This window comes from Penaeus chinensis, chromosome 1 (assembly GCF_019202785.1).
Source record: "Penaeus chinensis breed Huanghai No. 1 chromosome 1, ASM1920278v2, whole genome shotgun sequence".
Taxonomy (NCBI): Eukaryota; Metazoa; Arthropoda; class Malacostraca; order Decapoda; family Penaeidae; genus Penaeus; species Penaeus chinensis.
This window is the reverse complement of record NC_061819.1, coordinates 22,846,553-22,859,052: the sequence shown is the minus strand read 5'-3', so window position 1 is coordinate 22,859,052 and position 12,500 is coordinate 22,846,553. Positions and strand designations below refer to the sequence as shown.

Sequence of the window (12,500 nt, the reverse complement as noted above, 5' to 3'; positions counted from 1 at the left end):
ACATGTAGATTATTTCAAAGATTGTCATGGCAGTTTACCAGATTTAAATCCAGTTTCAGTGAAATGCCAATTGCATGTTCACTAAATACCAGTGTTTGCATGCTAATTGGAATATAATGAAATATTACATTAGATAAAGCACTGTTCAATGTGTTGATGATTCATGTAACTCAATTATAGGTATGTTCTGAAATCCTTACAGCAAATTCTGTATGTAGGTGATGTCCCACACTCTTAGCAAATACTGTGTCACAAATACTGTGTGTCACACTTGTTGTTACATATTTACCTTATTTTTAAACTACTCAATACTTTTGGCTGTATACTAGTCCACTGAAAAGTTGTGTATATGTATTTAAGTTAAAGATTAAAAAGTAAATGCTCAAGCTTCTGTCATACTGTTATCATTATGGACCTATGATCAAGTGGTCTGCAAGCATTACATGGTCTGCAAGCATTGTATTGAATGTTTGTTGTATTTCATTTGTGTGTGTTTTGTGATCGAAAAGTGTGTTTATAAGTGGTATAAATTTACATAATTTTTGCTAATTTATTTTATCTCTATTTCAGGAACACTGGAACCAGACCATTGTTGCACTAGTTTATAATGTGCTCAAAACATTTATGGAAATGAACAGTAAGCTGTTTGATGAACTTACAGCTTCTTATAAGGCAGAGAGGCAAAGGTGAGGAATACTTTTTAATTTTGTATTTGTACATTTTGGCTGTAATATTTGAGGAACATATACATAGGACATCCTTTTCAGCCAAAATTGTTCATGGCAAATTTGTAAACCATTGCAAATCTATTTGTCATACTCCTACTCATATTTAACTATTTTTCTGATTTTGCTTATTCTTGGCTCATAAGATGTGCAAAACAAACACTATTAGACCTTCAAAAAAAAAAAAAAGGACTAAGTCCTTCCCGATGGGTCACGCCGTGGGGCATCAAAACAAACTACTTGATCTGTGGTGTGCGGCTGTATGCCACAGTGGCGCTATGAGCCTGTGATTCGGCTTGATGTACTAAACTCCCGCGCTCAAAGTTGGCGCATTGCCATTGATCTCCAGTGTAGAGTTTTTTTGTTTTGTTTTTTTTAGTTTTCTTCACCCGTCATTAAGGGGTTAAGGGAAGAACACACAAATTTCATGGTTACCACACTTAGATATATTGGCATATAATATTTTTTAAATTTCATTACTTCTGGATCTCGATATTATGATGCCTGGGGAACACTATTTATTAAACCCTTTATGAAAACCATTGCGAATGGGTAATTTTCCAATGTGCAAGCCCACCACCCTGAGTAGTATTCATATTGGATTGGAACTGCACGCTAAGGTTTTGTTTCATCACCCCTAACACACATGATGACTACTCATGCACAATACCAGCACTCATTACCTTTTCTTTGTAGCACTATGAAACTTTCATTTTCTAAGATCTATATTTGTCATATTTTCTGATAAGTCAAGACAGTAAGATTTTTTTTTTAGCTTTTGTTTCTGTATGAGGTTTATAGTATCATTGTATGCACCTTATAGATATAAATTTCTCTGCACACAGTGTGGTTTTAACATATTCGCATGATATATTCATAAATTAATATTGATGATCATAATATAGGCTCATAGTTAATGTGTGAGGGTCATGTTTACTCCATATTAGTGCATAAAGTGCTCCAGACTGTAATGGAGCAACTTTCTTTTTTTCTTATTATTATTCTTGATTTCTTTTCTTTTTTCTTATTATTTATTATTTATTAATTTATTTATTATACAAGATATGAGAATTTTAAGTTAATGATGTGAAATATAAGCATGTATAGTCTCTCTTTTTAAAAAAGTTTCCATTATTCCAGGGAGAAGAAGCGTGAACGAGAGAGGGATGAACTCTGGAAGAAGCTACAAGCACTAGAGCTGAATCATCAGCAGAAACAGCAGTGAGAATACATGAATGGTGTAGTGCAGATGGTCGGAGGTTGGCCTGAGAAGTGGCGTCATAATGGTGTGGGCGCGCTTGGCCCTACACCCTTCCTGATGATCATGTGGGCCTGGGGCTGGACCTGTGGAATACCATCACCAAGTTCACATGCATCAACCATACAACTCAATTTAGTTTTGAATGTATTCTGGTCATAAAAATGAAGCCATAAGCATAGCTGTGCAAATTTTCCGAGTCCTGTTGTTGTAGAGACATACGTGTAAGCTACTGAAGAGTGATGGTGCCCTGGATAACCTTTAGGGGTACAAACTATACCCTTTCCCCAGGTAACATCAGCAGGGAAAATGGTGTAAGGATAGCAATCTAGGCTATATGTCTATTCTGTATGTAATATGTACTATATGGTAGCCTACATAAACTGATGACCTTTGTAATTACTCAGTAGGAGAGATTGTAAGATGTGTGTATGAGATGGGAGGAGCGTTGAAGGTGCTGTTTGGCTTGGAGAAGTTACCGAGAAAAGAGTGGCCCTGTACATGTCCCACAAGATGCGGACCAGTTCGCTGCTCCCTGTGGGGGCTGTGCTATGCTCACCAGTTCCTTGCTAGGATTTGGTTCAAATTGAATTATTTACAAATGATTTCATGCATAGGTATTGGGCCTAATTCTGGGTTATGATTTACTTTACTGGACTTTTTAATCTACTATTATAGGTAGGCCAATTGTTGTGTTTTGGAGAGGGCTTTTAATATTGAACTGATCAGCAGGTTGTTCAGGTCACAAAAGTGAATTTGTGATTGTAGTTTCCTTTGCATTAGTTAGGAAATAGTGTATGTCATTGCCCAAGTTTGATTCATGCAAACCACATTATGTCTCCTCTGTCTGTCAAGGTAGTCATCCTTTCCTCTCATGATTGTACATAGGTTGAGAGTCTGTGTGCACCAATTCTTGATGCTATTTATAGCCATTGTGTTGTGGCCCAAGTAGTCACTGGGAAAAAGAACAAAAAGTTACAGGACTTGGTCTTGATTTGGCAATGTCTAGTCATCCCCATATGTGTGGACTTGGGGCAATGAGGCCTCACTGTTTTGTAGTCTAGTTTATGTGGATGATTTCACTTGCTTGTTGTCCCCTGTGTTGCTAGCTGATCAGCTGGTTGGGAAGCACGGGCCCCACTGGTCAGTAAGTTGGGTAGTTATGGAAAAGGTACCCAGTTTTACTGATCGTGCTTCCTGTGCTGAGTATATCCTCTCCCTTTTGATTTCATTTTTATTTTTTATTTTTCAATTTACTTTATTTATTTATTTTTTTCATAGGAAGTGCATTTTTTTCCTGAGAGTGGGAGTTGATGTTTGCTCTCACCAATGATTTATGCAACCAGTACCAATGTTTAGTGGAAGGGGTGTGCAGAGGCTCAAACAAACTATTTATGATACTGGCTGGCCTATGTGAAAGAACCTAATTATTGTGTGTTAATCTGGTGCAATAGTGTGACTCATCTATAGCTGCTGGTGCCCCCTTTCTAGGGGAATGTGTGCTGTGCAGGTGGTGTCTTGTGCAGATGCCTGCAAGAGGTGAACAATAAAACCATTTATCCCAGGAACTGTAGTGTGCACTGCCCCCTTCCTACCAAACTCTTCATTAGTGTGCACCAACCTGGCAACCAACATAACTATTCAAGAGATCTGTAAACGTGCACCCATCCTGGCCATCACCGCCACCACCTTCCTGAATATTCATTAAAATTAACAATGCCATCAATTTGAGAACCCATATTAGGCACCTGCTTTGTAACCACTATATTCCATAACCAGGATATTCATCAGTCAGACTTAATTCCATTCCCCCTCCTCCCCCGAAGTTGTGCCTCACCCTGTTGCTACCATCATTATGGGATTAAATATGTGTAAATTGTGTAGATAATTAATATCATCATCACAGAGACTACTAGAGACAGCAACTACTTCAGTACTGCCAATATTCTGGTCACCATCACAGCCACAGCGTTTATGGGATTGGTGTTGTACACTCCACTTTCTGCGTCCAATGGAGTAGGAAGATCACACCCATTTAACCACTGTGCCCGTTTGTCACTGTTTTGCCACCGAGTTACAAATCCACACCGTGTGCGCTCACTTACGGATTGCAATTCCTAGAATTTATATTGAATAACTTAGCAATCTTCCATAAGCCTGCAGTTTATAACTGTTCTGGGTTGCAGAAGCATAGAGCAGTGTTGAGACTTGTCACCTGTATTTACCATATGTTAGGTTGTTTTAATGGACTGTATTAGGTAACTTTCCCAAGGGACTGTTGATGTGCAGTGAACAAGCACCACCACCCAGGATAAACAAGTGCACAAGTTACTTCCTGCAGATAGGCTAGAGAAGTGCACTCAGACCAGCTGGATCCTACAGGAACCTGGTGGTGTTCACCTGCCCCTTCCATGTTCTTGATGGGCATCAAGGCACCTGCACAAATCAGCCAATCTATTTTCAGTAAAGCTTGTATACAATGTACAGTCAAACCTTGATGTGTAATATTATTAATTATAAGCTAGAGATGTGATGAGATTGTTGGAAAAAATTTGTTACACAACTGATGAGATGGTGTGGACACTTTGTATGTATGTCACACAAGATGTAGACTAGCCTTTGCCACATGCTTTACTTCTGCCTTGTATGTTTGTAAATTTAACTGTACATGTACATACACCTGAAGCAGAGTAGGGTGTGAGTGTGGCAGCCTGCTCAGGGTCCAGATCATGCCGGATCTAAACCTTTGAATAGTTTCATTTAATATTATTATGGATTGCATTTTTTTCAGCTAAGCCGCAATGTGATTTGTTTGAAATGCCTTTATGCTGGTTATATCATTTATCAAAAAAGTAGGAGTGATGAAAATAACAAGTTGCTTAATAGGAAGACTCTGCCGTAGCTTCCTCTGGAGTCTCATCACTGCGTTGTTCAAGCAGATCATAATATGCAACCATTTCCAGCAGACCATAAGGGGAATGGGGTGAAGTTTGAATAATCTCTTTGGGTGTCTTACAGTGCTGAAGGTGGTGGTGGAATAAATATCAGGCTGTCTAGTGTATAAGTGTTGATGAAATTTGTTTCCTAGCAAATTGGCAAATTGCTTTTAGGTGACCAATGCATAGAAAGAACACATATCATGGAACATGAAGTGGTCTTGAGTGGATAAACTATACCTTTGTAGCTGGTGTCTAAAAGAAAATAATAATGTGCAGTGGGTTGAGTGACAAGAGAAAACTAGATAGCAGCAGCAGCAACTCAGCTCTGCAAAGACATTTCAGATACTGCAGGAAGTGGCTGATGGAAAGATGGAGGTTCATGGAAGGACAGAGATGGACTCTAGTAGGCTGCTGCCTCGGCTTCACAATGGCATTCTCTGGGTTGCATCTTTCACTTGTGGAGATGTGATATTTTAATACTGCTTTTTCTGTATGGAACTTGTTCTATTATTTCTATTCCTGTAGACTAGATAGTGCCAACATGATGCAATAGCATTATGCAGCTAGGGTCTCACACAGCCACTGGTGAGCACCAGCTTGGAGACGTGGCGGTGTTGATGTGCCTCTAGGCTGTGTCCTCCCCCCGGGCCCAGTACTGCCTGTTGTGAGCCACATGGCCGTCGCCTCGTCACTCAGAGAAGCAGCAGCAACATCGCCTCACCGTTTTTAACTCCAATCAGTCTGGGATGTTAAAATTAAGTAATAATACCATTATTGTAATCTTCATAACTTTCTGTTCACATAATGTAAAGCAAGACAATAAAGAACTTAAAAGTTTGTCTCATGCATGTTATGTCCTTGGTAGTTACTTCCAACTTTGCCAATATTCTCATGGGCTAAGAATTATCAGAATACATGGTGACATTATAAGGATTTTTTTGTTCATATTACTTTTATAGAGCATAGTTATGTCTGGTTAATGTCATGTGATAGTCCCTAATATAGCTGAAAGTTGAGGAGCTGCAAGTAGTGGTCAGACAAAGCCAGAATTAGCATGGAACACAATAATATCTGGTATGTTGTGAAAACCTGTTTTCCATTATGGTACGGATTCATTTTTATTATTTATGTTTACATATTTATTTATTTATTATTTCCTTTACAAATTCTTTAACATAATTGTCGCATATTTTTATATCTTGCTGTTGCTCCTATATATATATATATTGTTCAACGTAAGGTTTATCTCTAAGGAAGGTTAGCAATTGTCTATCTGCTCACTTTTAATTTCATAAGAGCTTTAGAGTAATTCTCTGACTGATGTTACTTGGTACAATTATTTTTGTACACCTTAGATTTATATTTTAGTCCATTATGGAAGTCTACCCTATGAAGGAAGTAGTGATTCCTTTTTTCCATCACCAGACTATTGGACTTCATGTCATCTCCCAAAGACACCAACTCACTTTTGCAATAGGTCAGTGAAATTGTGGTCATCTTCATAATGATTATTTCTATCAAAAAACTTTAGTGAGGGTTTGAATCAGCCACACATTCATCATGATGTCATAACCTACAGCAACCATATGCATTAGCCTCATGAAGTAATCTGGTATCAGAAAAGTAACTCCTTGGTACCTTCTGTTGTCACTTGATGTTGGGGAGTAATGTTTAAACACTCCACTATCAGGTAGCAGAGCTGAGCAGAGCATGTCTTGCAAGCATACTTCGGATTCCAGCAGCTGCAAATAGGTAATTGTGTAAAAGCCACAAGCCAGTCCAGCCATATATACAACACTTGTTCAGGACTTCTCTAGCCATTTACAAGGATTCATGTACTTTTCCAGAAAATAGCATTATGTGAAAAGTAATTTAGCCAAAAATAAATTAATAAATATACAGTACTTAACTATGGATCATCATTTTGCATGGTACTCTTTCCATGCAAAGGAAGAGCCTTACAAAAATAGAAAAAAAAGGTTTATTACATCCTTTCAATAAAACCAAAAACATCAACTGTAGCATTCTGAGCTGCGTAGAGGATAATTCCCAGAGTGCCTCATGATGTGCTATGTATATTTGTTAAAATTTGATTAGAAGCATTAATTTTGCAAAACTTCCATGTGTGATCTGTCCCCAAACTATGGGTCGTAAGGTATATCAATTTAAAGATTAGCAATTTTCATTTCAGTAAAAAAAAAAAAATAAAAAAAAAAAAAAGGAAATATATCCTGTAATGCTAGTGTCTTTTCTTTTTAGGTGTAAAATAAGTGCATAGGCTTCCTCTACCACATTTCATCCATCCCTTCCTCATTTTGCCTCTGAATGATACCCTTTGCCAGAAGTAGTTTTATTGATAATCACAATAAGAGTATTTCCCACTATGGGCATAATGTAATGAATTCATATATGATTAAAACAGAAACCTAGTGTAAAATAATGTAACACATTGGGAATTTTTCTTGCCAACCTCCTCTTATAATTTTCGATTTAACATATAACTTTTGAACAGAATTTTGAACTTTAAAATATCAATAAAAATTGTATGTGCAGACTCAATATATAGCAGTTTTGCTTTTAAACACTTTTTGTTTTATAAAATTTATGCTCATATTTATGTTAAATAGCAGTAAGTGCATGATATTAGCCAGTATAAACCTCATAATTTGTAGGGAAACTTGTGTCTTTAAACATTTTCTTTGATTCTTCTCTGTAATTTCCTGGAGATAAGGGTACAGAACAGAAATTGGACCTCCCTACCTATGATTTGTTTGCCTTTTGATGTTTATTTATTATACCTATAAATACACTTAAAACTGTTCAAACCCAAGATGGACTAACCAGACATTGTGATTATCAGTTTTCTGGCAAAGATTTAAAGAAGCAATATAATGAAATTAACCTAATTGTGCTCATTTGACTTTGGTTGAACATATGGTTCATTAAAATAAAATATTTAAATATTGTAATAATTTGTCTTGTGCTGATATTGAGAGTATGCAGTGCTCCTTCCAGAAGTACTAGAGCGCATTATATGCTTGTAATGTATCCCCAGTGCCCTATTGTAATGACAGTTTTAAACCAAATACAAACAAAAGAATTTTAACTGAATTATCTTTTCCTTCTTGTTACTAATTTCTTCCATTCGAAATATTTGCTTTCACTCTTGTCACTTTTTCATTTCTACTTTTGTGAAACATTGAGGGTGAAGAAACTTAACATGGCCATGGTGTTGCACTACATCCCGTTCTTTCTGTAGAAGTTAAAAGTGGTGTGAATTGAAAAAAAGGAAAAAATATATTTAAAAAAAATTAAAAATATATAACGTCACCATATATAATAAAATCAAATATATCAATATTTTCTGGTAGATCAAAACTTGGTCTTTTTTTTCTGTGAAATTAATGTATAATGTTAAGTAAAGCTGAATGCTGAACATTTTTATTGTAAGAAATCTTCTTGTTCTATTTATATAGCAAAACATTTCATGAACGCAATGATAAATGTTACATACACTACTGTAACCATATACAAATATTTTCTATTACTTTTCTTGAAGCTAGACAACAGTTAATTGAAACAGGAGGACTAAATATTTACAGAATTTCCAACAAAACTCCTTTACTTCAGAAGGCTGATGACATTAACTCAGTAAGCTGTTATATGATGTTCTGTTGGATAACCATGATAGAAGTTGTAGCGAGTTACCCTTTGACTTTAGCTTCTACTTTTACTAGTACAATTTGTTTCTTGTGTTAAAAAATATCTGTATATATATTTATATAGGTAATCAATGTAAATATGTTAGCATGTCTATACACAAATGTATATGTAGTATGCATATAAGTGTACAAACTTCTAATAATAGTAAGATCATTTGTATCTAACTATTCTCATTTCCAGATCATATAATTGTGTAGATATATGGTAATACTAAACTATTAGTCTTACTGCCTGTGTCAAACATCTATTTAACCTTGTAAAAAGCATCAGAGCAAACATTAGAATTGTAGTCTTACTATAAGGAGCTAATACTTGGTTCATATTGGTATGAAGGAATTAATGAACGTGAGTGAATTGAGTAATACACTTTGCATGCATTTCCCTGTACACTGTAAATAAAAGTCAACTGGATAAAGCTAGCTTATGACCCACCAAATTTTGCAATGTAAGGATTCCAACTTATTTGATCTATATTATCATTTTCCAATAATGAAGAATTGCAGCTACACTAAATGTACTATTAAATTCAATTTGATTTATTTTTTATCCATCTGTGGTCAATGGATGCTGCTGATGAGTCACTGTAATACTGTCTATCCAATAACCTGAAAAAAATATCTAGAGGGAGCAAAAGGCTGATCTGTATATAACCTGAAAATTAGACATACCTGAGGGGATTCAAGGAAAATGAAAAAATCAGTATTAAAGAATAAAGTAATTGTTTGCTTTCATACACGTAATGAAGAACAAAAATATTTGTTTGCTTTCATACATCTTATTTTTGGTTACATTATGTGAGTAAACTTCTGATGATTGCACATTAATTAATTTGTCCTAGGCAGTTATATATTATTTATGTTTAATTTCAAATCTTACATTTGGTTAATAATTTATTTCAGTTTATCCTTTTTATAAGGCCATATCACAGGAAATAAATAGTTAACATTAAAAAATATATTTGTATAAATAAATATTTGTGCATCAAGCAACAGTTTTAATGTGCAATATTGTTTTTGCTTTACTACAGTATAACTCTTCAGCTGGCAAAATATAATTGGTATGCCAGAGTTACTACAATAGTTGCTTTATATGCACCTGGGGATAAAACCCATTTGTGTAACTGGTATTAGTTTAGCTCTCCTGGGGCCTTCGACCTATCAACAAGTATGTTCATTAAAAGGTCTTTGCAAAATATAAATGAAAACTGCCATGTTAGCTATGACTTCTCTCTCTGAATCATTCTGGAGATAAAATACTTAATAAAAGATTTTCTTTACAAGTGAGTAATTATATGTCTATCTGGTACAAATGCTTTGCATCAAAAACTCCCATGATAAAATATAATGACCAAGATATGGAAATGAACACTGAAATTGAAAATATTCAGAACATTCCCTACGGGCAAACCTTTGATAAAAAACTAGCATGATAAACCTTGGTAACATACTCTGATAACTTTCTATCTAAAAAATGAATCCAATTTTTGAATTTTGCTTGATTTACTTAAAACCTCCCCTTTACTTGGTTTCCCTCTCTTTTTTCCTCTTAAATTCCTGCTGAGGTCTCTATTGGTCCTTGGTGTTGAGCCCTCAGAATCTTGTCTCATTTCCTGCCTCATATCCGTTTGAAGTTTCAGAGCTACATGAAAATCAAGGTGTTCTGGCATGTCAAATGCAGATATTTGCGCACCACACTCTTCACACTCCATTGTGTCATCACTATTCTGAACACTTCCAACAGACTTTGTCCTTTCCTGTACTACAGTTTTAGGACTTTCATGACAGTTCATAAGAACTTTTGAGGCCTTTTGGATACCTCCATTCACATATGCCATACAAGTACTTGATTGTGGAGATCCTTCTTCAATAACACTCCTGTTATTCTGTGGTGTGACAGATGTACTTGTAGCTTGCTTGTTAGGAGATGATGTGCTTTTGGATGGGCTGCTTGTGACATATTTCCATAAGCCTGTCTTTTTTGGTTTGACTTCTGTTCTTACCTTATGAGCTGCAAGAGCTTTTTCTACTTCAGTTCTCAAGTCACTTGGCAACATGGGCAACAAGGATTCATCAAAATTATCTAGATCTGGGAAGAGTTCATGAACCGACACTTTTGACCCGCTGTTTGTTTCTAAATTGTGATTATGACCAATCTGTGCTTCTCCTTGAAGTCCATCCAGAGTCCTTTCTGCTTCATAGTTATCTAAAGGATCAATGTTTGCTTCATCAATTTCAACTTGTACCTGCACATTTCCTTTTTCCTCATTACTGATATCATAATCCATAAAGAGATCTTGACTAGCATTATTCTGAGTTGCAAAACTTGAATCAATATCAGTCGAAGCTTGATATATAGAGTCATCATCACTATTACTATCAATTTCACTATTATTATCCTGGCCATTATCTGCTTCCTCACCCTTTTCATTTTCTTCTAATTGACTTACTAAAAGGTCAAGATCTGCATTTTCACCTTCTTCAGCAGATTCATCTACCTGAATATTGTCTGCACCAGGGACTGAATTTGCCAAAGTCTCTTTTTCCTCACTCACATCTGACGACTTCATCTGTTTTCGCAAGAGAAAGTTCCTGAAAAATGAATTACTTGAACCTGCACCTACATCCTGTGGCTTTTTGGGATTGTGTTCAAGGTTATCTTTTGGAATTACTTTTGTTTTAGCCAAGGTATTTTCCTTCACTAGTGGACTAGCCTCATGAACTAAATTACTTTCCATAGAGAAGTCATGGGAAGAACACTGTGTTCTTTTATTCTCTATACTAATTAAACTTTCATCCATTGACCAGTCTGTCACTAGTGATGATGGCACTGTGGAAGTTATACTTGCTTTTGCAGCTCTCTTGAACATTTCTTGGATATTGCCTGAACCAGCTCCAGCCCAGTCCTCAAACTTTCCTGCCGAGAGACTTATATTCTTGATGGCTGGTGACCTGAAACAACAAACCTTCACTTAGTTATGGAAGACAGTTTAGGCTGCTTATGAAAATGGAAAATTTTTGAAATAAAGAGAGTAATTTCTAGTAGAAAACCAATCAAGTTACTATCACTCTTAAAAGTACAATTTCTGTATCTCTACAAAAAAGAACAACCTAAACAGTTTGGCAGCTAATGACAAGACTATGACATGTAATTTTGGACAGAATATGAAGCTTAACACAAGTGATCCAAAATACAATGGTGACTCTATCAATCAAAGAGTTTAGTCAATCCTTGGCATCACATGTGCTCCTCATGTAATAAGTCTTTATATTAAGAAGTCCATCATGAAACCTTTTAACATACTTTAAATATGGATGCTGTGAGTGCATTTATGCCTATGCTATCCACTTTGGTTTTGTTATATTTTGTTTATGCATAAATGGGTTCATAAGTGCTTAATCAGGTCTACCTCATCTTACCTATTTACATTAATTGAAGTTTTTACTTTAACTACTATTATCATATGATGAACAAGAATGATGATGATAAAAATACAAAATAAATAAATAGTAACAACATTAACAACAATAATTGTAATAATAATGAGACTGATAACAATAATAATAATAATAATAACAATAATAATAATAACAATAATAATAATAATAATAATAATAATAATAATAATAATAATAATAATAATAATAATAATAATAATAACAATAATAATAATAATAAAAATAATAATAATAATAATAACAATAATAATAATAATAATAATAATAATAATAATAATAATAATAATAATAATAACAATACTAACAAAAACAATAATAACAGCAATACAAATTAAAACTTATTTACAGAAAACTCAAGGAATGGGATTACCATAGGTACCAGAGGCTTTGGTTACTGACT

The 12,500-nt window shown here is 35.0% G+C and overlaps 2 protein-coding genes across 3 annotated transcripts in view; one reads left to right on the top strand and one right to left on the bottom strand.

The window, feature by feature from the left end:
* LOC125027245 (serine/threonine-protein phosphatase 2A 56 kDa regulatory subunit epsilon isoform-like) overlaps window positions 1–8,028 on the top strand; it is a 47,381-nt gene extending 39,353 nt beyond the window's left edge. Inside the window, exons 9-10 of the mRNA XM_047616242.1 lie at window positions 571–686; window positions 1,866–8,028. Of these exons, the coding sequence (XP_047472198.1) occupies window positions 571–686; window positions 1,866–1,950 (201 nt within the window). The 3' untranslated portion in view covers window positions 1,951–8,028. The remainder of the gene's footprint in view (window positions 1–570; window positions 687–1,865) is intronic.
* Window positions 8,029–8,322: 294 nt separating this feature from the next.
* Window positions 8,323–12,500, bottom strand: part of LOC125027062 (DNA polymerase eta-like) — a 32,519-nt gene continuing 28,341 nt past the window's right edge. For both annotated transcript variants that reach the window (XM_047615905.1, XM_047615805.1), the window contains one exon: window positions 8,323–11,593. In XM_047615905.1, coding sequence (XP_047471861.1) covers window positions 10,105–11,593 — 1,489 coding nt within the window. In that variant the 3' untranslated portion in view covers window positions 8,323–10,104. The remainder of the gene's footprint in view (window positions 11,594–12,500) is intronic.